General features: G+C 43.8%; 1 protein-coding gene across 2 annotated transcripts; it reads left to right on the top strand.

The window, feature by feature from the left end:
• Nucleotides 1–780: 780 nt before the first annotated feature.
• Nucleotides 781–27,047, top strand: MAL2 (mal, T cell differentiation protein 2). Of its 2 annotated transcripts, none has more exons than XM_036120289.2 (4): nt 781–1,027; nt 14,152–14,322; nt 21,799–21,974; nt 24,756–27,047. In XM_036120289.2, the coding sequence occupies exons 1-4, from the start codon at nt 896–898 to the stop codon at nt 24,769–24,771; spliced, it is 495 nt and encodes a 164-aa protein (XP_035976182.1). In that variant the 5' UTR covers nt 781–895; the 3' UTR covers nt 24,772–27,047. The 2 variants fall into 2 exon arrangements, with proteins under 2 accessions (XP_035976182.1, XP_035976181.1); XM_036120288.2 differs by having other exon boundaries at nt 785–1,027; nt 21,799–21,954.
• The last annotated feature ends 432 nt before the right edge of the window (nt 27,048–27,479 follow it).

The following is a 27,479-nucleotide window of genomic DNA, read 5'->3' as shown; positions in this document are numbered from 1 at the left end:
GCATCCTTTTTTTAAAAAGTCCATTTAAGTGTTTAAGAGACAACAACAATTCATAAGTTTCAGACAGGTAAAATCAATAATTAAAGTTTTATGCGGAAAATATAGCCTATGCAACATCATGTGTACACAAGAGCATGATATGTGTGTGTGTAAAAATTCAAAAAAAATAGGAGTCATCATATTAGCCGCCATTAAAGGGGCGCTTCCCATGCGCTAAACTCTTTTCATGTTAATGTAATCTGGGCAATCACACGAGGTAAATACCCTTACCCCCATTTCACAGATGAGCACACCACCGGCGCACAAAGAAGCCAGTTGGCTGTCCAGCATCCACCGCCACTGGAGCTGAGCCATCTGACTCTGTCCTAGTGGTATTTTAAAAAATCCTACTAGAGTCCCATTTAAAGCAGATCCGCTCCACTTTTTAGGTGTGACTGGTAACCTTGATTTTACCTTCTGAGTCACAACTTCAGGACCTGTCTTGTAGTTAAATTGAGGAAAGTGGGGTAGGGAAGTTGTGAGAGCTGGGGGGGTTGGGGAGGGCAGGTGGAAGAGAACAGGTGGAAACTAAGAAGGGGGATAGAAGAAACAAAGAGCAGGGCGCCGGCCCGCGGAGGGGTGACCGGAGCGGGGGAGGAAGGACCGCGCCAGGTGGCCGCAGCACCTGTGCACGTGACAGGCGCGGGCGCCTGGGCCGCCGTGGCGCGCTCACCTGGACCCACGTGACGGGGCGGGGCCCCGCGCGGCTCAAGACAGCGCGGCCACTCCCCCTCCCGCGCGGCGCGCCCGGACCCCGCGGACCCGAGCGGCGGCGGCGGCGGCGGGAGCCCGGGCGGCGGAGGCGGGCGGAGGGAGGCGGCGGCGGCGCGCGGAGACGCAGAGCGGCAGCGGCAGCATGTCGGCCGGCGGAGCGCCAGTCCCGCCGCCCCCGAACCCCGCCGTGTCCTTCCCGGCGCCCCGGATCACTCTGCCCGCCGGCCCGGACATCCTGCGGACCTACTCGGGTGCTTTCGTCTGCCTGGAGATTGTAAGTGGGGCAGCCTCGGTGACGGTCGCACCCGGGGAGCGAGGAAGGGTAGCGGCATCCTTGTTCCCCGGGCTGCCTCCCTCTGCGCGCGCCCCAGCTCCCTTCCCTTCGACGTGGCCTTTACCTGCGCCCCTCCCGGGGTCCTGCCCTCTCCCTGCCTAGCGCAGCCCGAACCCGGGCCCACTCGCCTGGCACCTGTTACGCTGGCACCTGTTCCCCCGCTGGGGACAGAAGTCGCCCCGAGAGAGCGAGCAGACGGCCCGGCGGGGCCCAGGATTGGGGACTTTGAGAGGGGAAGGACGTTTCGGCCTGGGGCACCGCCAGAGACCACCGGCGGCTTGGCCAGGGGCCGCGCTTGGCTAGAGCTAGAGCAGGCGCTCTCGGTCTCGCCTGTTGCTAACCTGCCATTTTGTTGGGTGGTGCAAAGGTGTAGCCAGCCGATGATTGAGTGACCTGGAGGCTGCCACGATGTGAAAAGCCGAGGCGGGAGGTACCAGGAAGAGAAGGTGGGCTTAAGACCTGGGCCTTCTCCCCCCACCCCCCTTGTCTTTATTTGTGCCCTTTGGATTGGGGAGAGGAGCAGGGCTTAGGAGGCAGGGCAGGGGAAAAGGTCAAGCATGAACCGTGCCCTTGGCAGTTTCTAATCCAGTGGGTGCTAGAGTGGCAGAGGGAAGGTAGAAACGTGGTTGTCAAGTTCCTCGCTGCCTACCTATGAACCTTCTGGCTTCCTAGTGGACCTGTGCAGCTCCACACCTTCTCACACACTTTAAATTGGGTGAAGGTGAGGTCACCTGGCCACCCTGCAACCTTATTGGGGCTAGAGACTTAAACTTTTTAAACGCAATTTTATGGAGTTGGAAGCTTTTGGAACTCGCTGTGGACCAGGGGAAATGTGCAAACATAAATTGGGCAACTCGAGGTTGCATCACGCTCTGAGAATGGCAAATCCAGAGTGCAGTGTTAGCAAGTCCCTGCCCTTCCTGCAGGCTGTTGTTTGGTTGGCTAGGAGTTCTTGTCTCCCTTCCCTCACCTGTTCCTTTGAGTTTGCATAACCTCGATTTGGTCGCTTCAGTTTCACTTTTGTGCTTGTGGGGCTGGAACGCCTTGTGAGCATTGGTTTTCTGCTCCATTATGCCAAGGTGGCTAAGGCGTGCTAAGTTAAGTTTAGCTCAGATTGGAATCTGAAAAAGGAGACAAGTGAGTTACAGGCTACGACATCAGTAATCGGATCGTGATGGCGAGGCTGGAAGAGGCTGGTTTGAGTCTGAGCCCAGTTCAGAAGCATCTGAATGCTTGGGATGAGGCGCAGGCATCCATGTGAGAAGAGTAGGGAGAGAATGGCACTGGGCCCAGGCTCTGTTGTGTGTGGGGGAGATGCGCTTAGAACAGTAGGATCTGGGGAGAAAGCTTGTATAAGTTCTGGGCTGCTTTAGTTCCGTGTTCCTTAAACTCCAGTAGTTTGCATACCTCTTTTACAAGTTTGTGCCAAATCCGCATTCCACCTGTACTAGAATTTACAGAATGTTCACTTCAATTCCCTTCCTAAACTTTAGTACTTACTTTAAGCCTCATCCTAAACAATAGTACACATGAATCCTCAAATTTGATATACTGGGGGTATTTTTCTAATATTTACTCAAATATATACTTACATATTTACATATGCATGTATATGTGTAAAGATATGTAAGGGTACATGTATGGATATATGGACATATATACAAAGAAGTCTCATCCATGTGCCATCAAATCAAATACTGTCTCAAGGACCGTCCGTGGTCTTGTCACACTGTTGGAAACACTGCCTAATTCTGAGGGGAAAAAGTGGAAGTGATTTATTCTATTTCCTCTCCCCTGCCCCCATATTTCTTTGTCTGGCCCAGTAGTTAGTTCTCAACTCTGCTGTACTTAATTACTTGGGCAGCTTTAAAAAATACGGTGACTGGCCCAGACTAATTAAATCAGAATCTCTGGGGGGTGCCCAGAGTCAGCCCGGTTCTTCTAAAAGCTCCCCAGAGGTTCTGGGGTACAGTCATGGCTGGGACTGAGAGCGGCCTTTATCAGGGCCCTGTGGACAAGACAGCAATAGTGCAAATATGAATTTTCTCCCTGTGCGAGAGCTTCTACCCCTCCCCATTCTAGTAGGGACCTAGGCTCACAGAAGTAGCCAGACTTTCCTCTTATCTCTTCACGTCGTCTGGCTTCTTACTTACCTACATAGAATAGCATCACTTCCAAAAGCCATGTCAGTTTACTTTTCCCTTGTTATGGCCAAACATATGTGATAGGTTAAAATCTAGGCCTCCCTTACCTCTTTACTTGAATATCATCCTCCCTCCTCCCCAACCCATCTCCGCAGAAATAAAAGAACCGAAATCGTCCAATGAAACTGGTGACCTCAGAGAAACAACAGACCTTATTGGAGCCAAACTATAGCTCCTTCTTGGCTCTTACCCTTCCCCCCACTTAGAGATATTGGATTATATGCCCATACATACAAAGAAGTCTCTCTTTCCTCTCCCCTGCCCCCATATTTCTTTATTGAAGATAAAGAAGAAGATATTGGATTATATTATAAGAGAGCAGAGATCAAACTTGCTCAGAAAATTCAGTCTCACAGATGGTGGGTATACTCACTGTGGTGAGCACTGAGTAATGTATAGAATTGGCGAGTCCCTATGTTGTACACCTGAAACTAATATAACATTGTATGTCAACTATACTTCAACGTATTTTTTTCAAATTTTACATAAAGAATTCAATCTCAATCCCCCTTATCATACCCATTCATAATCTCTCAAGTATAAGCCACTTGTTGAGAGAGAATTCCAAAGATGCAAACAGCGCCCCCCTAACAGCACCAGGTAAGGCAATTTATAGCACTAGCTCTGTAGGTAGAGAAGATTGCAACCACACATGCATGGTGTGCTTTTTTGAGATAGGTGTGTTCCACTTCCAGATATGTAGGTTGTAAGCCCCTCAGTTTTTGCACCGAGCTATGCTTGCCATGAAGACCTTAATACTAAGTTATTTTTGCAATGCAAAGCCTTTTAGTTTAGGAGGGAAAACATCACCTTCAAAGTTACATTTTCAAATTCTCTCAGGGTTTCCTGAATTAATGTTTTCTAAGTCATTTGTCGGATATTTATTGAATACCCACTGTGTGCAAGGCACTCTTCCGGGAAAAAAAGGTGTTTAGACCTTTCATCACCTGAAAGAACATATAACCTAGTTGAGATGGTATGTGTAAAAATAACTACCATTCAAGGAAGAAAGAAAGAAGTATGGAAAGTGAACTACAGCTGAAGTGTTTTCCAGGCAGGTCTGTTCATAAGAAAATGACATCGGAGCATCTGTACTATTGGGCTGAAGAAGATATTTTGGGTCCCTTTCCTCAGCTTACCTTGTATAATGCACAAGAAAGATTAGATGTAACAGTATTAAACATGGCAGAGAATAAAGGTCAATATATTGAATTCAGTGTGTTTCATGGTTTCGGTGTTTGGGAAACTGCCCACGTTCCCCAAGATATTCATTAGTGTTTTCCTTTATGGGAGATATTCTAGGACTCGTATTCACATGCTTCAACCTGCAGTGTTGTGGATGTCCCAGTAATTTTCAGTTATTCAGGAAATAGTTAAGAATCTGCTATGTATCAGGCCTTATTTTATACCCTGAAAATAGGATAGCTCCTACCCTTAAAAGAAATTCCTATATTGTGAAGTATAAAGTCAAGAAAGAATTATAGTGCTGTATTTGAAGCGATAAAATTGGTTCATGAAAAGTACTATTGAAAAACAGGGTAGAGGGGTGCCTGGGTGGCTCAACCGATTAAGCATCTGACTTTGGTTCAGGTCATGATCTCTGGGTCCTGGGATGGAGCCCAGCTTTGGGCTCCCTGCTCAGCAGGGAGTCCGCTTGTCCTTCTGCCCCTCCCCCCACTCGTGCTCACTGGCTTGCGAGCGCTCTCTCTCTCTCTCTCTCTCAAATAAAATCTTAAAAAAAAAAAGAAAAAAGAAAAACAGGGTAGAGCATGTCTGCCACTGAGGAGTCCAGGACAGACAGCTTGAATGGGATGGTGACATTTGAGTTTAGTCTTAAATGATGGGTAGACATTCAATAGACACAAAAAGTGGGGAAGAAAATTCCAGGTAGAAACAAGGGCATGTGTAAACCCTAGAGACGAGACAAACCATGGCATGAAGGTTCTGGCGGTTGTTAGTTTGTTTTGGTTTTTGACATAACTTGTGGGAAGGTGGCAGAAGGAGAAAGAGCAGGTAGGGCCTGAGCTGTGATGTGCTGAGAAATGGTAGGCCAAGGCGTAGGATGGGGAGCTGCTGAAGGTCAGGGGCATTCGTGATCATACTTGTGTTTTAGAAATCTTTGAGTAGTGAGGCTTGGCTCTAAAACAGATTGAAGGCAGAGAGATCAGCTCAGGGGCTTATTTCAGTGGTTTGAATGAGGGATAATGACAACTTGACAAATGAAAGAAGTAGAGAAGAAGAGAGACAGGTTTGACGTTTAGAAGGTCAACCAAGTACGCAAAGTTTGGCGTGTCCTGAAATGATACTAGGCCAGACTTAAATATAAGATGTAACTCAGAGGAATTATGCCAGAAAAGCAAATGTTAACGAGAGGATGATGGGGAGGGAGGGGCTCTGGAGCAGGCATGTGCAGTCATGTGGAGCAATCTGTGGAAGGGATTTCAGGTTATTTTCAACCCAGAGCTTTGACATTGGACTAACATATAAATGGTCAGATGTATAGAGTTTCCTTTTCTTGCCCAGAAAATAGAATCTGAGTTGCACAGGGACATTGTATGTTGGCAATGGTAAGAGGAGCTCTCTGTGGATAGGTTTCCCTCTCTAAAAGGGTTTTAATTCTATAAGCAAGATTTCCTCTTCACCTCTGGGTTAAAAATCTCCAGCCATGTGTAAAGAGTCCTTAAAATTTCATAAGAGAAAATAAACTGATGCCCCTGCCAAAAATTATTTTCAGCAGTTGTTTGCCCCTGACTGGCAGCCCTGTACGAAACATGAAGCATGGCAATACGGAAAACTTTAAATCAGGTTCCTGAACGTCTTGACTTTGAGCTTCAAAGGAAAAGGTCAAGGAGAGGAGATTGGTTTTGCAGAACCCTATAGAAACATTGTAGCTGGTAGTAGGCGCGGTGAACATGGCATATTTGAGTTGATAAGTCCGAATAGGAAAGACTGTGTAACGACAAAGGACGGGAACCAGGCTGGTGTACACCTTATCCTGCACGCATGATACCTGACAGATGCTGTTGGATCTGCAGGATGAACTGGACAGTGCGTGAAAATTTTCTAGAGAAACTGGCTGGCGTGGAGAAGGGCAGCTTTGGAGTAGATGTCCTGAGCAACTTTTTAAAATGTCATGATTCTTCTCCAGGGATCTGCAGTCTGATCTGAATTTCCTGTGTCCTCTTTTATATGAAAGAGTCACCATATATGACATTCTTAACTTTTGTATAATAGCTTCTAGAAGGAGGGAGGTGAAAAGGAAGAAAAGAGGCAATGATTTGTAGGGTTCCTGCTGATGTCAAGGCATTGGCCTGCATGGGCATTTTTAACCTAGGTGATAACTAGTTGCCCACAAACATGAAAAGAGGATTTTTAAAAATCAAGGGCAATTAGAAGTAAGAATAAAAAGGGGCCAGTACGTATTTCTCCCCTATAAGATGTGCTTTCCATTTTAGGCTTAGCACCGGCTATTTAAGAAACCAAAATGGAAGTTTGGGTCAGATGGGGAGGAAAAAACAAAACAAAACAAAAAAAAGACTGTAGTACCAAATTCTTTTTAGTATTCTCAAACATTTTTTTAAACTTTCAAACGAGAGTCTAAAAAGTAAAACTTCTTTTGCATTAGTAAGTTTTGTACAGAGGCCTCTTCTATATCTGTTAGTTCTCATTGCTTCCCAGAACTTGTCTTGTTTTCCTTTTTCTGATTTAAAACAAACAAAAACACCTTGCCGGCTTGTACTTACCAGGGCTAGTCCAGGACCAGGACCAGTTTGGATGGAAGTCCGCATGGGGAGAGGACAGATGGGGATTGATGGAGGGAGCAGGCGGGGGGCAGGTAAACCGTGAGATGGACACTACCCTGGTCAAGAGTTCCAGTAGCAATTGCAGTAGAATAGGTGAACTGAACAAATTTGGGGCCCGAAGATTGAAAATGGGGTGTCATGAGCTAGACTGGCAAAAGCTGCCAACTTCCCCATAACTTTCCATCTCCGCCTCCTGAGATCCTGTACTCGGTGGTGGGTGTTGCCAATAATAACTTAAAAATTGAGAGGTACGTGTTCCTGCTTCACTAGTCTTCATGCCTATTTTCGAACACCCACCATGTACCAGGGAATGAGCTAGGCTCCAGACAGCAGTGTGTTCTGAGCATCTCAAGCTGTACTTCTGGAGCATTTTCTTCTAGAACCATTCATTACAAACACTGGTTGGTTTTCATTCATTTCAAGGAGAATGCAATTGAACCTCTTCTGGAGAAAGCATTGTCGTGGGTTCTGAGCATAGAGTGATGTTTCAGGCAATGCTGCTGATTCTGACCTCACAATCCAGTGGGCAGAACAGCCAGATGCACCTGTGATTTCAAACCAGTAGTTGTAAGTGCTATAGAAGATACACACATCAATAACCATGGAAGCACTGAGGGATGGCATCCGGCCAGGGAAGTCTTTCTGGAAGACCTGCTACCAGAGTTTAGTTACCCAGAGAAAATTTAGGTGGCAGCGTGCTAGGCAGAAGCATGGACCAGCATGATGGACTCGTGTGCAGGGGATAAGGGACGAGAGGCTGGAGTGCCAGGCTAGGGTAGCTGGGAAAGTAGTGGAGCTGGGAAGAAGGTGAGCTTGGAGAGGCAACAGCAGTAGCTCAGTACTGTTACCACTTGACCACAGTCACGCGGTGAATGAATTTACACATTTATGGACTGCCTCGGAAGCACATCTATAAGTCGTATGTGTTGACCGAAGTATGTGCCCAGTTAAAAAAAAATCTTGGAGGGCGCCTGGGTGGCTCTGTCAGTTAAGCATCTGCCTTCGGCTCAGGTCATGATCCCGGGGTCCCGGGATCGAGCCCTGCATCGGGCTCCCTGCTCAGCGGGGAGTCTGCTTCTCCCTCTCCCTCTGCCTCTCCCCACTGTTCATGTGCGTGCACCCATTCTCTTTCTCTCTCTCTCTCTCTCTCGATAGGGAACCAACCCCCCCCCCCCCACCTCCAGCAAGCCAGTCCACAGCAAAAGGATAGAAACCCTGCTCTAGAATGAACACTAACCTTTGAGGGAGGCACAACAGCATAATGTCAAGAGCACAGGCTCTGGAAGCCAGTTGCCAAGTTCAAGCCCCACTTCTAACGGTTATTAACTGTGTAACTTAGGGCAAGTTATTAATGGCTGTCTACTTCCACTGATCTGTAAAATGGGAATAATAATAGTAATTATCTCTCAGTGTTTGTGTGGATTAAATTGGTACAAATGAAACCCTTAGAGCAGTTCTTGGAGCATAAGCATTTGATAAATGCTAGCTAATATTTCTATTATCCTCATCATCTTCAACCTCTCACTCAAGCTCACTCTATAAACCAGACTAAGAGACATTGTTTTTCTCTCTAGGCTTGCTGGGTGGTTCATTCTCACTGCTACAGTGGTGAAATGCTCGGTCTATAAATAGCAGGAAAATTGGAAAGAAAGGGTTATATGTTATATACAGGAAGTTCTAAATAATGAAGTATTTCTCCTTAGGGGTAGTCTAACCAGTCCTTCATACCTTCAGGTTCACTTACCTTTGCCTGTTCTCCTTCCAAACGTTGACTAAAAATAGGTCAGAGTAGGCACCGGCCTGTTTACTTCGTTAGTGCAGTAATAAGGGTATATACTAAGATGAAGGTGTCAGGTGGGTTTGCAGATTGTTAGCTCAGATGTTGGAGGGCATGTTTTAAAAGCATGCTAGTAGGAAACAAATGACATTGGCAAAGACAAAAGGGTATTTGCAAAACGACTCCTTTAGAGACGGAAGGCCATCCAGACAGGAGACAAGTTGAGAAATCTGCCATCTGAGCAGCAGATATTGCAAGAGTTGCTTCTGGCTCAACACCACCTTTTCCCGCGGGGCTGCAGGCTCTCACCAGTCCGCGGTTCCTAGTGAAAACACATTTTAAGTCCAACTCGGAGGGTTCACTTCAGTGTGGTGTGTGGAGGAAAACTTCCACGGCTTTCTTATGGGAAGGCTTCGATTCAGTCACGCCCTTGCGGGCTGCAGGAGCCAAGCCAAGGCGATAAACATATGGTAAAGCCGCAGAGGAGATCTGTGGTTTTAGGACAGAGTCGCATTGAATAACTGCAGCTCCGCACGTACTTGAGCACTCCAGGTGTCTGCCAGGTACACCTGAATTTCAGCTCAGGGGGTAAGGGGGAACTGAGTCACAGGGGAAGGCTGACACCTACTTCTAGGAAGCTTTGGCCTTTGCAACAGACCTGGGAGTCTGGTCAGCTTTTTGGTAGAGCTTGAGGTTCAGAGGCATGAGCCCCAGCTTATTACTTCCTGAAAGAAATGTCAAAATGGGGCGCCTGGGTGGCTCAGTTGTTAAGCATCTGCCTTCGGCTCAGGTCATGGTCCCAGGGTCCTGGGATCGAGCCCCGCATCGGGCTCCCTGCTCCGCGGGAAGCCTGCTTCTCCCTCTCCCTCTCCCCCTGCTTGTGTTCCCTCTCTCGCTGTGTCTCTCTCTGTCAAATAAATAAATAAAATCTTAAAAAAAAAAAAAAAAAAAAAGAAATGTCAAAATGGGGTGCATTGGGGGAGTTTGATATGTAATTACCGGACTTTTTAGGGCATTGGAGAGTGATGGAAGGCAGTGATAGACAGGAGGTCGGAATGTGGATTCAGATCCAAGAGGAGAAAACGTGGGCAGACATGGCATTCCACCTCTCTTCATAGTGTGTGTACCGTGTAGTTGCTACGGTACTTTATCAGCTCTTCTCCCTCAGATTTTAACCATTTTTGTGCTCAGAAAACAAGGCTCTCTCCAGAGTCACCTGTACTAAACTAGGATGCTGATAATTACAGTATGGCTGGTAAATGCTCTCAGCTTAGTAATGCCCAGAATTAGCTGAAGTGAATGTAATAACGTGGACAGTGGTAGTGTTATTAAAAGATCAGTTTTTGAAGTTGGAGCCAAGTTGGGAAGCTCAGGGAGAAAAAGTAGCTTTTGACAAAAGGAAATCCTAAAGCAAGGAAGAAAGAACCATGTCAAAGCCCCAGTGACCCCCTCCCCCAGCATGACAGTCTTGCAGGGAGGAAGGTGGGTCTCCCTGGTGGCCTCCCTTCTCTTCTCTGACCCATCCCTCCGGCACCTCCCAAAGCTGCTGTGGTGAGCAGGACTTTAGTCTGGATCCCACAGCCTCACGGAGCCAGGGATGGGGTGGGGTGGGGGTGGGGGTTGCTGATATAGGGGGAGGGGCACTCATACACCGTCCTCCCGCCCCGGCCCCCTTCCCACACAGCGCACACGCCACAGGTGAGGAGGCGAATCTGTTCTCTGGTCATATAAGCGTTCCGTTTCCTTTCCGAGCCTTTGAGCTGTTGGAAGGGCTGTAATTTTGGGTGTGACAAGAATGGTTCATTTGTACTGTTTCACACCAGCGTCTGCTGTCAAAGCCCTGGTCTACCCTGAAAGCCTGCTTCAAAACCTGCCTCCCCTGCCTCCCTCTCTCCACACCTCCCTCTCTCCACGCCTCCCACTATATTTCTTCTCTCCTCTCCCAGTCTCTCGGAGCACACTGTGTGGGGCTCTTTTTATAGCACTCACCACAATCTGCTCCTGAATCAGATTTGATGGTGTCTATTTCTCCCTAATCTAGAGCTCCTGGAGACAGAAACTCGCCTTTTTTTTTTTTTCCCCCTGAGTATTCTTCTACAGTGCCTGGCGGTAGATTTGAGGCCTTCCAGTTTGAGGTCCAGTCGGGGTTTATTAAATGCCCTCTTTAATTTCAGGGGATCATATAGCCCTTCTTCAGAGAGTCAATTTATCATAATCCCTATGTCCTATAATTATGCTTTTCTATCTGAGTCCGCCTGCCCTAATAAACATGGCCAATTGATCTTTATTACCCTGTGTACTTGCACCTTGGTTCTCAATAAACAACTCTTTAATTAACAGATAATTGAATAGCAACGTATATTTTTTAAATAGTATTTAAAGTAACGTAAGTTATTTGTAGTGGGAGAGTAAGAAAAGGTTACCAGGAAGATGATGCTGAAAAAAAAAAAAGGAAAGATCTGATGCTCTTATCACCTTCAAATATTTAGTAAACAGTATGAAAGAGTAGAAAATCTTTTTACCAGGAACATTATTTCTTCCATAGCTACTAATAAGGTTGTGGCTAAAATTTTTAAATATGCATTAATATTCATGACTTAGACTTATTTCATAAAACTTTGCGGGTTGATTGTTAATTTTTCTGATCTTTTTTGTTTTATTTGAAATTAGGACTTCAGGTATACCAGCTACCCCAATTATAAATTGATTAGATTGGTGCTGCAGTTATACTCAAGTGATAATTTATTATGCCTTCAAAAATGTTTTTCAAAGTGGTAATGGATTATATGACTGGCCTTTGTTTAGAATTAGAACTTATGATTTTAACTTTTAGCAATTTGTGCAATTTGGCTATTATCTCGATATTTAAGAAGCAAGATACACATGGTTATTGGTTTTTAATATGTAGAGTTCTAGCTGTTCTTGGACACTTGGAGTTTATTTACTAAGCAAATATTGGCGAGCCTTCTGCATGCCAGGTGGGCATGTTTCTGCAGTGTGACCTGTGTGTGTGTGTGTGTGTGTGTGTGTGGTCGGTGGGGGGCTGGGGTTGATTCCCACTTACCTGTAGGTATCTTCAGGACAGGTGTGTAGCTGTAGCCTAGGCTTTTGGACCGCCAACTCTAGCCTAGTGCCTGACTGATAGGAAGAGATCATTCTGTCCGTGGATAAATGGCTTAGGTGCAGAGGCCTGTAAGGTGGCTGGCGGCCCAGAAGGTCTCCTAGTGCGGTTGGACTGGGAGCCAGGCCATCCAACGATAGTGTTTCTCATCAGTGTAACATATCCACATAGGGAGCTTGCCCAGGGCACAGCGGGGACACCTGAGCATGGGGTGGAAGTCAGGAAAGATTTTTGGGGTGGTGTACTCTTCCGGTTTCTCAAATACACATGGGGAGGGAATGACATTCAGAGCCAGCATACGTCAGGCTACTCAGAAGCAAAAGCACTTTGTCTTTGGACTGTGGATTTTTTTTCTTTAATGTAAAATGTGAGGGGCTTCGTGGCAAGAGACAAAGGCTGAGAAAGACCGGTTATGGAATGCCATGCAAAGGATGTGTAGCCTCCATCACTTTAGTGGTAGCTTAGAGGAGGCTGCTGTGGTTACGTTCGTAAAACTGACCATCTCTACCCCGTAATTGTTTCTCCTCCTGTGATTTCTCCCTCACTCCTAGTTGCCCAAGCCAGGAATCTGGGTTTCTTCCTTATCTGTTCTTTTGTTGTCATGTCCCCTGTCTGATCAGTCACCACCTGCCACCACTTCTCAGCTTCTGTCTAGTCCATTCACTCTCCTCTGTGCTCCTTGCTCCAGTCTGGGCTGTGCTCCGTGGCTCTAACAGTTTCATCTGTGGTCCCTCAGCCCCGCATCCATTACTGTCTGGCCAGAGAGAAGCTTTTGAATACAAATTGGGTCATGCTAGTTCCTGCTCAGGGGTTCTATGACCTCCCATTGCCCTTGGGAGAAGCTCATCTCCTTGAGTGGACCTGCAGGGCCTTTCAGCTCAGCCTCCAGCTCTCACCTCTGGCCGTCCCCCCACGTGGTAGCTGCTGCTCCCGTCGTGCTGAGCCCTGCCCCTCAGCTCTACCAGATCCGCTCAGGGCTGGCCTCCTGCCCCGGGACAGCCTTCTCTTCCTGCCGCTAAACTCCCTAGCTTTGTCCCTTGGGTGGTTGCTTCCAGGGAGTGTTTCCTGAGTTTCCAGCTCTGGAATTTTAGAGCCTCCATCTGTGAACCTGCAGTGCCCAGTATTTGCCCAATTGTGACATGTATGAAGCAGCATTTTACTCACTTGCTTAATTGTCTCTTTCTTGGGGCGTCGGGGTGGCTCAGTTGGTTAAGCATCTCTTGATTTTGGCTCAGGTCATGACCTCAGGGTGGTGAGATTGAGCCCCACCTCGGACTCTGCACTCAATGTGGAGTCTGCTTGAGAGACTCTCTCTCTCTCCCTCTCTGCCCTTTCCCTCACTTGCTCTCTCCAAATAAATAAGTAAATAAATAAATAAATCTTAAAAAAAAATTAAAAAAAAAAAAAATAGCCTCTTTCCTGTAAGGGACTGTGAATTCTGTGATGGCAGAGACGAAGTGTAGCTTGTTTACCATCTTATTCCCAGCTCCCGGAACAGCACCTGACAGGCAGTAAATGTTTCCTGCACATTAGATCTGTGAATATCCAAAGTCCTGATTCCCATGCCCAGCATGCAGAGGAGTCGCAATAACTCAGGTAGGTTGTGTTGACTACCACGTACAGTAGCTGTGGCTATTCGACAGAGGCAGTAATCTCACATGTGAAAACAGACCATGATAAGGACGGGCACATGGCCATTAGAAGTGACAGGTTGGAAAGATATGGCTTATCCTTGCTGATAAACTCTCTGAGAAGCGGTGAGGGCAGAAGCCAGTGGTTTGAAGAGTCCAAGCTCACGGATAGAAGGTGGGGACCGAGCAAAGATGAGTTTGGAGAAATGGTTGACTGAAAAGGAAATTGTTAGAAAGGCAACAGGGTCAAAGGAAAATGCTTTCAGGTAATGAAAGAATTCTGTGTCTGTTCACGGGCTGAGGACGAGAGTCCACCTCGGAGGCAGGTGCAGAGGCAGGTGTGGCTCCGGGTCAGACCTGGGAGCCGAAGCGCTGGCCTTGCGCTGGGTGGGGAAGCTGGCGTCCGCGTGAGGACAGGGGAAAGGCAGTGGGCGGGGTGGCGGGAATGTGTGCAAGGGTAAGAGGCAGGGGTGCGAGCATGTTCACTTCTGTTGCCCACAACCGTGACATCTTTCTTCCTTCCTGCAGCTGTTCGGGGGACTCGTCTGGATTTTGGTCGCCTCCTCCAACGTTCCTCTACCTCTGCTACAAGGATGGGTCATGTTCGTGTCTGTGACGGCTTTTATCTTTTCCCTCCTCTTCCTGGGCGTGTTCCTCTCTGGCATGGTGACTCAGATTGATGCCAACTGGAACTTCCTGGTAAGGGATTTTTAGGTCTATTTCAGGAAAATGCGAGAAACGTTTAAATATCTTACTCTGTCCTGAAATGCCTGGTCCCCTGTTCTCTCTGTTGCCTCCAGGGAGAGAGGAAAGGTCTGAGTCCCGGTCCACTGTGCTGCCATGTGGCCGCGTTGCTGGACAGCAGGCTCCCAGCTTGTGAAATTTCTGTCAATAGAGCCGAGCCATCTTTCTGTTACTCCTTTGTGAGTTAGATGACCTTTACTCAAAGACCCTTTTATTTCATGCAACAAATGAATTGCATTACAGTTATGGAACTATTGAAGAGGTGCCTTTGGGAGATGGATGCTGTGACATAGATCTTGAAATTTTCCATTGATTTCTGCTTCAAATATTAAATACATACATTCTTTTCAGAAAACCAGTAGCTATATACTCTGTTCTCTAAATACTTAGAAAAGGGGATAGTTTATATTTATTTTTAATTCCTGCCCTAAATTAGTAAGAATTGATAATTTTAAGAAATGAATTTATAATCAACATAATTTTAAAAATTATGATGCCATTAAATTGGATCAACTTACTTTCCCTTTTCCCATATAATATAGGGGGCCTCTTTCATGCTTATGGCTATTCGATCTCTGAGACTATTTCGGAATGGCCAGTGGAGCTTGAATTCCAGTCTGTGGCGGACAGCGCTTTGATGAAGTTCGTGAAGAACCTCTGTTACAGCGCTTTAATGAAGTTCGTGAAGAACCTCTGTTACGTTTCAATCAGTTGCTAGTTAGAAACTTAAATCAACCCTTTAGTCAGACTTATATTGTTCTTTTCAGGTATGGTAACATTGTATTCACCAGCTTTAGGAAGGACCTTAGGCATCTTAAAAAATGTTCTTAGTTACAGAGTGTAAGGAGAACCATCATCCCAGATGTTATCAGCAGTGAAGTCTAGTGGATGTGGTTGCCCATTAAACCAGCCCAGGGGCAGATGGTTAGTGTAAAGTTAAGAAGGAAGTATGGGGCAAGGGTTATAATCTTGCACAGGCTTTGAAGTTAGGTCTGGTTTGTTTAATAACTGTGTAGCCTTGGCCAAAGTATTGAACCTCTATGACTTCCGATTTCTTCCTCTGTAAAATGGTAATAATAGTACCTACCTGGAATTAATGCATTCTAAAGTGCTCATCAGCATTGGGTCTGATTTACAGCATATGATCCATAATCATCATAATTCCTTAAGTATGCCACGTCTTGCAGTTTGTAACTTTGAAAGTCCTTTTGTTGAGTCACTAGATTGTACATCTGAAACTAATATTACACTGTATGTTAACTAACTGGAATTTAAATAAAAACTTAAGGTAAAAAATTATTTCCACAGACACACACACACACAGGAAGTCCTTCTGTTTCTTAGGGTGCTGATGCAGTGTGTTCCTACGTCTTTGCCTTGCTTTCTCATTAACGATAAGAAAATATTTCTAAATAATTGGTCAAGTGATGAAGATCAGAAATCTCTATGTAAGTTTCAGATAGATTGCTTAATCTCCTCTTTCTAAATGCCTGGCTTTCCCATAATCATGTGTGAATGAATGAGTCATTACCTGAGGTTGGTAGGCACCACCAGGCTCTTCAGGTACTAAGCTCAGAGATGGTATTTGGCCAGCAGGTACCAGTAGAGCCTTCAGTACTAGGTAATACATAGTCATCGCCCCAACCTGCTACCTCTCCCCAAGCGCTGTGCTCCCCGCCACCTTGGCCCTTCCTCTGGGACCTTCCTGGACTTCCTAGTAGCCCAGCCACTAAAGGGTTACTAAGTAGTGAGTCTCCAGGGTCCTGCATGGCCCAGCATTGCTTCTGATGGTTGATGCACATGTTGTACCAATGTTTAAATATTTTTCCAACATCCCTCCTTTATTAGGCATATGTTCATACCATCTTTTTTCCTTTTGTTTATATTGAGTCTAATTTCTGAGATTGAGTACATCATTAATATATTTGTTAGGTTCCCCCCTTATCTGTAACATTATATTTGTTGTTCAGACAATAAAATGTAAGAATGTGTTGTTGTTGTTATTTTTTAATTAAACCACTTTACAAAAGGGGCACCTGAAATTGGGAAGACCAGCCAGTGTGTTGCAGAGGTCTCCTGCAGAGAGTTCATCCTGGGGTTCTTTAGCTGGGACGGTCCACTCGTACTGAGGGAGGAAATGGTGGCGGCCCCACACAGCACACAGCACGGCCTCGTCACGGTGGACATACTTTCCAAGAGCCAACTCATGCCTTTACGGAGTTGACTTAAACGCTTGCCATATTGAGAATGGACTCCTTTTTTTTTTTTTTCTCCTCTCCTTTTGTGATTTTCCACATCATCAGTCATTTCTGACCAGAGTTGCTTTTGGTGGGTTTTGTGATGTATCGTGTATACTCTCAGCCAGAAAACTTTCCGAGCCATGCATACCGTGGGGTCAGCACCAGATGGTAGCCATCTTTAATTGCTGCATTCTGGAATTGTGAGACGTTCACTGTGCAAAAAATGCTTCCCCTTGTGATAACAGTTTAATGTTACCTGTGTACAGTGCGTGAAGGAAGCAAGAATGCGTTTTGATGAAGAATTTCTTTTCTAAAAGTATTTGTTGTGGGATATTAACTAAAATACTCATAGCTTCTAGCTTTTGTTGATCATGAGGCTGAATTAACATTTGTGGTGGTAGAAATCTTCAGTATTTTTTCCCAAGCTTTCTAACTTTGGTGTAAGTGATGAAATAAAAATATAATATGTAATATATATAATAACATATATTAAATGCTAAAAACTTGCCCTATTCTAATTTGAGGAAAGAAGCAGATTTTGATTTTTGAGATGGTTTTTCTGTATTTTTTTTTTTTTTGAGGAAATACCATTTTGCCTAACTTTAAGAGATACCATACTTATTTTCCATTTTTGGAGAGGTGGGGTATGAAGGCAAGATATATTTTAGAAAAATAAGAGCTACCAAAAAAAAAAAAAGTCCTGTACAATTAAACATGCTTCACTTTATTCCCCCAAAGTAGGTGGCATGCATTTGCCTGTTATGGACATCACTTAATACTGTGAATGTCCTGAGCTATATTTTCTGTCCCGCCATTCCTTTACTTATTTGATCTTTATGACAATTCCCTATCGGAGACTATTACTGTTCTCATTTTTATGGTTGAGGAAGATAAAGCTCGGTGTGGCTTTTGTCCCTCTTTCGTGCTGTTGTTGTGGAAACCAAGATCCCCCTATTTACAATGTAGCTTTTTTTTTTTAACTATTTAGTAAAAATTTGACCTGAGGAGCAAACCTAGGCTTAAGATAAGAATATGGGGGATAGTCATTTGTTGCTGGGAAAAAAAAAAAAAAATCACGCTCTGCTTAAGGTTGTTTACCTGAGCAAAAAGTGAAGACAAGCGGGCCGCACTCTGGGCGGTGTGAGTATCGGGAAGTCTGGCGGAAGAGCAGGAGTATACAAAGGAGACTCGGAAGGGGCTGGGGCCAATGTCCACAATAGCCAAACTGTGGAAAGAGCCAAGATGTCCATCAACAGATGAATGGATAAAGAAGAAGTGGTATATATATACAATGGAATATTATGCAGCCATCAAAAGGAATAAGATCTTGCCATTTGCAACGATGTGGATGGAACTGGAGGGTATTATGCTGAGCGAAATAAGTCAAACAGAGAAAGACATGTATCATATGACCTCACTGATATGAGGAATTCTTAATCTCAGGAAACAAACTGAGGGTTGCTGGAGTGGGGGGTGGGGTGGGAGGGATGGGGTGACTGGGTGATGGACACTGGGGAGGGTATGTGTTCTGGTAAGCGCTGTGAACTGTGCAAGACTGTTGAATCTCAGATCTGTACCTCTGAAACAAATAATGCAATATATGTTAAGAAAGAAAAAAAGAAGAAGAATGTAGCAGGAGGGGAAGAATGAAGGGGGGGAAATCGGAGGGGGAGAAGAACCATGAGAGACGATGGACTCTGAAAAACAAACTGAGGGTTCTAGAGGGGAGGGGGTTGGGAGGATGGGTTAGCCTGGTGATGGGTATTGAGGAGGGCACGTTCTGCATGGAGCACGGGGTGTTATGCACAAACAATGAATCATGGAACACTATATCTAAAACTAATGATGTAATGTATGGGGATTAACATAACAATAAAAAAAATTTAAAAAGGAAGGGGCTGGGGCCATCTGCTGATGGGGAGGTGCCAAGCACTCAGGACAGGTGGTTCACAAGGGTGGTCCCTGGCCAGTGGCAGCGGCCGCACCTGGCAACTTGTTAGACGAGCAGATTCTCCGGCCCCACCCAGACATCCTGAGTCAGAAACTCAGAAGGTGGGACGCAGCAGTCTGTGCTGTCACAAGCTTTTCAGATGATTCTGAGGCGTGCTTACCTCTGAGAACCACTGGTTTTGCATAAACAATGTGCCTTGTCCAAAACAACGAGCGAAAATCTGTGGAAGACCTTCTTACACACATTCCACACGTAGCAGGAATCGGAATGAGATGTCCAGGATGGCCAAATATAAACATGGATGTGGCTCTCCTGTGGTGGGGAGTCTTGGCGGAGCACCTGATATGTACCTGGCCCTGTAGTAGGCCCTGAAATACAGTGGTGAGCAAGACAGGCCTGTAGTGGCTCTCAGAGTTTGTTGTAGTAGACGGTGTCAGTAAAGAAATAATTACACAGGGATGCCTGGGTGGCTCGGTTAAGCGTCTGCCTTCAGCTCAGGTCATGATCTCAGGGTCCTGGGATGGAGCCCCATGTCGGCTCCCTGCTCAGCGGGGAGTCTGCTCCCTCTCCTTCTGCCACTCCCCTCCGCTCATGTTTTCTCTCTCAAATAAATAAATAAAATCTTTAAAAAAAATAATTATACAATTGATGCATTAGTCAAAATTATGTTAATGGCCAAGCAGGGAGTGTTCAGGATACTAGAAGAGCATATCTATCATCTCAGGTCCACTGGGAAGCAGACTATAAGATGAATTTAAAAGTACAAGAGATTCTGGGGTGCCTGGGTGGCTGGGGTGGTTAAGCATCTGACTCTTGATTTCAGCTCCGGTCAGGATCTCAGGGTCATGAGATCGAGCCCCAAGTCGGGCTCCATGCTAAGCTTGGAGCCTGCTTAAGATTCTCTCTTTCCCCCTCTCCCTCTGTCCCTCCCCCCTGCTCATGCTGTCTCTAGGAAAAAAAAAGAAAAGAAAAAAGTGCAAGAGACTTTTTTTGAGGGGTAGGGGGAGAGATAACACCTGTAAAAGGTGATGGGGAAGGAAATGGGGTAAAACAGAAAAGTCCTAGAGTGGGATGCAGATCGACGGTCTTGCCTAAATTAATAAGAAGCTCAGAAGCACAGTCTTTGCCTTAAGAGTCTTGTTTTAGGCAAAAGCGGCCAGGCACCAGTATCCCCACTGTACCATCATTAGCTGGGGACTGCCAGGAGCAATGTGGCCTCGGCAGATCCCCAATCCACCGAAGCCAAAGCTGTCAGCTAACTAGACTCCTCACAGCTGAATGTCACGTTCTTTCTTAAAAGGGACTGTGTGCAGAACGTGATTACGGATGTGCAAGGGCCCAGTAGAACATGAGGAGCTGCTTTACAAAGACGTGTAACTCCCCACTGCAGGTTACCTGCCTGACTCTAAAGTCCAGGAGCCTGCATAGTGATTTGCTCGCCAGGGTGGCCATGAATTCAGTTCTTTTCCTCCAACACCTTAGGATACATATGACCCTAGGATGATAAGGATAGCTGGATAGCCTCGCCCAAGTCAGACAGAGTTAGGAGTAGAAGACGTTTATTGGATGACAACACCCATAAAAGATGAAGGAAAAGGATTGGACAGGGAAGCCTTAACCGCACATCAGTTCTGATTACTACTGAAAAGGAGGAAGAAGTCAAAAGCAGCAGGACTGGAAAGTTGATGGTGGGTGGGGGGAGGTGCAGGCGGTAATTGGTGGTGGGAAGAGTCTTTTTCAGCCACACAGTAGTGCGAGTAAAGAGCATCGGCCTTGAAACATAGAGTACGCCCTAGCACCAAAACGGGGTCGCAGTGGCTGATGCTCAGAGAGATGGAAGGGTGGCATGAGCCGAGGCTGGTGAAGAGCGTGAGAGCCTCGTCTTACCAAGAGCTGCGGCCATGTCACCAGATTTTCCCCGCCCCTTCTAACGTCATATGAGCCACTTCCGAGGGTCTGCCTCAGTAAGTTAGGTGAGCACCTATGATCTCAAACATATTTTTCTCTCAATCTTAATTCCTAATTGAGATCTAGCTCTATTCCTTTTAATCCCTAAAAGTAGGGACGTTTGGGCTTTGACCTTCATCAGTTAACATCTGTTGCATAGCAACATGGGTTTGAGCATTTCTGCTATCGATTAGACACACGATCAGTGTATAACGCAGTTCTTCAGTCTTTTGAAGGCATTGGTGAGTCAGCTTCTACGTTAGAGGTGTTAAGTAGAACACGGTTTTAGTGTGTACCTTTGTAATCCCCACTCCTGGTGAGTTAACTTTTCCTTATTATTCTAGGCAGAGTAAGAACAATTCTCACCATCAGTTTTGTTTGCTGAATGGGCCTGTACAAAGGCAGCGCACTGTTGTTTCTCTGTAATGTTGCTGTATCAGTAACAGTTTGATAGAAGAAAGAAAGCGGACTTTGGAACCAGACAGCCCTATGTGGGTTTGAGTTCTCCTTTCAAAAGGTTATGTTTGTATGGCTTTAGAACAGTCATTTAATTAAAAAAAAAATCACTTGTTTATAAAATGGGTATAATAAATAGTGGTTGTAAGGATGAATGACAATGAATGTAAAGTACCAGGTATCTGGGAGCTGTTGACAAAAATACACAACAGTGTGTTGATGGATATCAGTTCGTGTAAGACAGTGTGAATTCCAGTAGAGTTAATGCTTCAGAATCCCAGCAACGTATGAAATCACCTTATGACAACTGAGTTTTGTTTGAGAGGTCCTATACTTTTTGTTGAAGTATATGATATATAATTTGCTTTTTTAGAATATCAGGAGATACGGTATTGAATTCTTAGATGTTGTAGGTCTTCTGCATTCTTCAGTGTATAGGGTGACAGTCTAACGGATGGAAATAATAATTGCTCAGAAATAAAAGACTTAATTATAAAAGGTGTGTATGTATATTATTATGTAACTATATAATATACTACAATAATGTGATTTTTATCCAATAACTATAATAAGGTGTCTGAAATTATATATTTTATTATAAAATTCAGGACATTAGTTTGCCACTATGCCGATTACAGCAGTTCGGTTGGTTTTCATTTGGATTCTAATAGCTTGACATTGTTCAGGCAGCCAGAGTAAATGGTGAATATGGTTAAATATTGTTTGATTAAGTGTTCTAACCTTCCTGAACCTAGACCTCATGAGTTGAAATAAGGAACAGAAAATAAAAGTATTACTTTTAATTGTAGGTCTTTTTTTTTTTTCTTCCTCTTTCAGGATTTTGTGTACCATTTTATAGTGTTTGTCTTCTACTTCGGAGCCTTTCTCCTGGAAGCGGCAACCACATCCCTGCATGATCTGCGCTGCAATACGACCATGACTGTGTCACCGCTCTTGAGTGATAACCAGTATAACATAAATGTAGCAGCCACAGTGAGTGTCCATGAGTCCAGGTGACCAGCCCCCCTCCCCCACTGTCGTGGTCTCCCAGAAACTCCTTGGGCAGCCATCGCTTTCTCTAACAGTAGCCGTTAGCATTACACGTAGACCTGGGCAAAGTTCCGCCCTTCCCCCTGGTGTTGTGGACCCCAACACTGAAGCACGGACACCAAGGACAGCCAGCCCGTGGTTGCGGCTGGCCTGGCACATCAAAGCCTATTTTGTAGAAAGAATTCATTGTGCTTTTTACTTCCTCTAACTGCAGACATGGTAAGGGAGATTTGTTCTTCACTGGTCCGTACCTACTTGTAATTCATTTTAATTCAGTGAGTACTTATAGAGAACTTACCATGAGGGCAGAAACTGATGAGGTGTTGGGGACAGGGATGAACCACATACAGCTCCTGCCCCTGAGGAGAGTCCAGGGGGGTAAAGGGGGTAAATATTCCCGCCATGACAATAGATGACTTACAGATGAAATGCATTCCATGGGGACATTTTTGGAATTTTTTAGTCTTCCTTAATTCATATACTTGAGTGAGTTTGTTGTTTTTTACTGACATAGGTTATTTGAAGAAATACTACACTATTTCTGTTTTTACAATTTTGAAAGTGTCAGAAATCCAAATCATTCCCTAAAATGTGTTGATATTTAATATGGCTATATAGCAAGTTAGTGACACTAATGTTTTACTATTTTATGTAGATAGTATATATAAACAGCCCAGGACTCCCCCATATAGCCATTAAAATCTTTCTGGAGCAGTGTTGTCCACCAGCACTTTCTAAAATGATAGAAATATCCCATATATGCATGATTCAATATGGTGGCTACTAATTAATCCATTAATTCATTCATTTTAATTAATTTACATTTAAATTTAAATAGCCACATGTGGCTGGTGGCTCTCATATTGGACAGCACAGGTCTAGAGTCTGGGTTTTGAAGGGTGGAGGTGTGATGATTTTAAGACCTACTATCATCAGGTTCCCAAGCCTCTGTTAGGATTTGTCAGAATTCACTGAGTGTCTACAATGAATTAGACTATATGTGGATTGCAACAGAAAGGAAGCTGGTTCCAGCTTCGACAGGCTTAGAGTTTAGATCAGTGATTTTTATACTTTCTTTTATAGGAAGTAAAACTGTTTTACTTAATGAAATCTTACTGAAAACCCAATAAATACAGACAGCAAGAGCACGTATGCTCTAGTTGGAGTGGGAGAAAAGGGTCTTGAATGATGCCCGTCCATCCTTCTCCTGAAGCCACCTCTGTCCACCTCATCTCTGAGGCACGGCCATGGGATCCTTAGTATCCAGAGACCACAGTTAGAAAACCACTGGTTTTAACAATTTTATGAAGCGAAGAAAAGTTCAGGGACTTGGAATTGACTTTTTTCCTACCAAGTGTCCTTCCTATGAGTCCTCAATTCTCGTTGGATTTTCCTTTACTACTTCAATGCCCTCCTTTTTAGTGGTGCAGGCTATATTCTCATTACCTCTCAGATCCTTGAAGTAGCACCAAATTGGCCTATTTATAGTTGCCCTAAGATCCCACTTTCAGAAGAGTAGTAGGTGCTCAAGTACTTAGTGGATGGTGGATGTCATTAATTTCTCACTAACGTTCCTTTGTCCTGAGAGCCCAGTTTTCAGTGTTCTCCATGGTGTGGTTCTGTTCTGGCTGACCCTTTTCTATGACTTTGTCCCTGTTATCCTTCCCTTTCTCTCTGCCTAAGTGAAACTGCCTTGGGAAACCTCAACATGCTTTCAGTTCTACATTATGTACCATCTCATCCATACACTCCCACAGAAGTGAATCTTTAATTTCTGAGTTTTAATAATACCTAAATATATGAGCCATTCTTTTGTGACCTTACATTGAGTCCCTTACTTTACTTTTTATTTTAGTATACCTGAGAGAGGAAAATTCATTTTCATTAATAATAGATATCAGAAGTGGTCATTCTCATTCAGCAGACAATGTCTAGATTAGAGATGTATCAAAGAGACAACCAGCAGAAGAAGGCTGGGGAGAATGAATAGCAGAATGGCAGTTAGAGAATGGTCATGGTCTATAGGTGAATCCGGTATTCCTTCTCAGTGCTAGAGTTTTCTGGTAAAGGATCCCTGCACTAAATCATAATGTTTTACCATACTTAATTGCTTTGTCTTATAGTTTTCTATGGATCATGAATTCCCAAAGGGTGAGGACACTATCTACTATTTGTTTATATGCACCAAATGTACTGATGTACACATAGTTGGTCTAAAGAAATCCTTGTCAAATAGTAAGGATGGTAATTCAGAGTTGAGTGCAGGTTTCAGAACTATCTCCCATGCCAATCTGTTGATTCATTTCTGCGGCTTTACTTTACTTCTAAAGTCGCTTTCCACTGTCACAGGAAGGATTTGATACATCCTCAAGTTCTGATACTTGCACTTTTCTTGGCTGTGAAATCACTGTATGAATAGACACCTCGTCATGAATTTTTGAATATCGTGTTGGGGGTTTCATAAATGTTTAACAAGTGAGTCCAGCATGTGAACAAATGTTCAACCTAAGGCTATCCACAAATGAGAAAATTATGAGGGGCCAGAATGTTTAAAAGAAGGGTTAATGATATGAGGGGGTAAAACAGGAGTACACATCATCAAAAAGAGGACTATAAACCATTTTCATAAGTGTTGAAGTATCTTTAGGTAGGTTGATCAGTGCTCAGATAGTTGGTCCTTAGAATGAGTGTTTTCTTAAAGTCAGTGTTGTAAATCTGATGAGCTTTTGTTTCCTTTTTCTTAGATTTTTGCCTTTGTGACAACAGCTTGTTATGGTTGCAGTTTGGGTCTGGCTTTACGAAGATGGCGACCGTAACACTCCTTAGAAACTAACGGTCTGTGTTGGTTTCATTTGTCAACTTTATGTGTCTGATCAATTTGGATACCATTTTGTCCAGATAGAACAACATTGCAAAAGAAACTTGTTTAGTATATGGAGAGAATTTAAGTACAGGTTTTGGTTCTTTTCATAGATGGAATTTTAATTTTATTATGATGTTAAATAGAGAAATGGCCTTTAATTTTACATCTGTCTCTTTTTTAAAGAAAATTTTCCTTTATATCCATAAAGTATACAGATATTGCTCATGAAAAGGGGGTATCTCTTTTAATTGCTGAGTCACCTAAACCTTAATTTTAATAGGTAACTGAAATTTCCGTAAAAAACAAAAAATGAAAAGCAAAAACAAACTACGTTTTAAATAGCCTTCCCCCCTAAACTGTTTTAATGTAAAACAGAGATTGGCACCCTTTTTCTATAAAGGTCCAGATGGTAAATATTTTAGGCTTTGTGGGCCATACGGTCTCTGTTGGAACAATTCAACCCTGCTGTTACTTTGTGAAAGCAGCCATAGGCAATACGCAAATGAACGAGTGAGCCTGTGTCCCAATAAAACTTTATTCAGGAAGACAGGAAGCAGGCTGGATTTGGCCTGTGGGCTGTAGGTTATAGTTTGCCGACCTCTGGTGTAACACCTTAGTTATATTTTATGTATTTTATTGAACTGATCCTGAAGGGTATAAAACGAGATAAGTCATATAATATTTAGCCTCATTATGCAATAATCACATTGCCTTTGTGTTAATGGTCAAGTACTTACCCCTGAAGTGGTGGATAGTTTTTCAGGCTAATTCAAGCAGAGTGTTGGGTACAGGAAAAAGTAATTTATGAAGTAAATCTTAGTTGCTTAATCAAACTAAGGGTCTCTTACCAACTGAGCAAACCTCTCATCCGGCATCCTTAAAATGAAATCCCCAGAGACCATTCACCACTACTGGAACTGGTATCTAGCTACTTATGTCTTACTTTGGATTTATTTATGCTTCAGAATACAGCTGTTTGTCCTGTGCATGAACATATGAATATTTGTGTGTGGATATATGAGGCTTTGCCAAATAGAGCTTCCCTGAAGAGTTAACTTTTTACTTCTAATCATTTCACGTTACTTTCTCAGTTAACTTTGAATAGAGTATTAGATATAACTTAGAGTTGAAGCTTCTTACATGTTTTAATAATAGCGCCATTGTTTCGCACTGGTAACAACAGCATCCTACAAACTTGTCTCTGGCTGAATTGCACAAAAAATATTTTAATGCATCTGTTAGAGACCCTGGTTGTGGAAAGGTGCCAAAAAATGGCTTGAATGGGAGAACAAGTGAGAGTTAGGTTCCAGCTCCCACTATAATGTCCAAGCAGGATACTTATCTCCTGCCCCAGGCGGGCTTCCTCTGGGAAAAGAGGGCTTTGACCATCCAAAACCTTCAGCCCTTTGCTTTCATTGGCTGAGTCATCCCCTAAGAGGGCCCTGTCTAAGTTGTGCTATTAGATGTCATAGAACATAGAACAATCCCGAATGAGTCACATGATCAATGCTCAGTGATCAGATGCTATTTATATAATAATCACCTAGAAAGAAGAATCTTACCAGAGTTTGGTTTGTGATATAAAGACGTGTTTCAATATGTGGCAAGAAGAAATCAGTCTAAGACTTTATACTCATGTCCTGTCTTTTCTATAATACCTGACTTCCTTGGTTTTTCTAGCTTCATACCACACACTTAAACCTGTATTATGAATTGTATATTACAAAGTCATAAATGTGCCATAAGGATATATAGTTCATTCAAGTTGGAATCAAGTTGGTATAGTTCATTCAAGTTGGAATCTAGTCTGCTAGATTTAGTTGTGAGATTTTATTTTTGTTTCCAAAGTATAACAGGTCTGTGCTTGGTGGCATTAAATTAAATGATTTCATGAAATGGCTTTAGTGGCACTTTTATAAATGGATTGCTTCTAGATCATTAAGAACCAAGCCTAAAACTCATCTGACTGTGAATACTTATATTTGTAGATTAATTGTGTTCTGGGTTTGTGAATTGAGTGACAAAACACTTGAACAAAAATTACGGCATTTGAGAATTTCTTTGTATATGCTGTAGAAATGAGAAAGTGTTGGTTTTAAAATCTGGTAACTCCATGATGAAAAGAAATTTATTTTATAAGTGTTATGACTCTAATAAAGTATTCATTTGATAATCTTTTTTGGTCATCTATTTTTTATACAATTCACTTTGAAATTCAGTTAAAGGTTTGATATAAACTTGACAGATTTGGAATTTCTAGACTCACAATATATAAAAGTTCTGCTTTAAACATTTCTATGAAAAGTTTCTCAGGAAACGTCAGTGAGCCTTCTGTCTTTGATGAAGGTCAAAGAGGTAAGTCTTTGGAAGTAATATTTTAAAGGAAGTTTCAATTATACCCTATTTTATTTAAAAGCATTTATATAGCGCTTAATATGTGCGAGGCAGTGTTCTCAGCATTTTTTCAGATATTAGCTCATTTAATCCTCATCATGACAATTCTGTGGGGTAGACAATATCATCTCCTCTTAAAGATGAGGGAGCTAGGGGCACCAGGGTGGCTCAGTTGGTTAAGCGTCCGACTCTCTGGTCTTGATCTCGGGGT

Source organism: Halichoerus grypus, chromosome 5 (genome assembly GCF_964656455.1).
Source record: "Halichoerus grypus chromosome 5, mHalGry1.hap1.1, whole genome shotgun sequence".
In the NCBI taxonomy this organism is placed as follows: domain Eukaryota; kingdom Metazoa; phylum Chordata; class Mammalia; order Carnivora; family Phocidae; genus Halichoerus; species Halichoerus grypus.
Note: the sequence above shows the minus strand (reverse complement) of the source record. Positions and strands in the feature narration are given on the sequence as shown.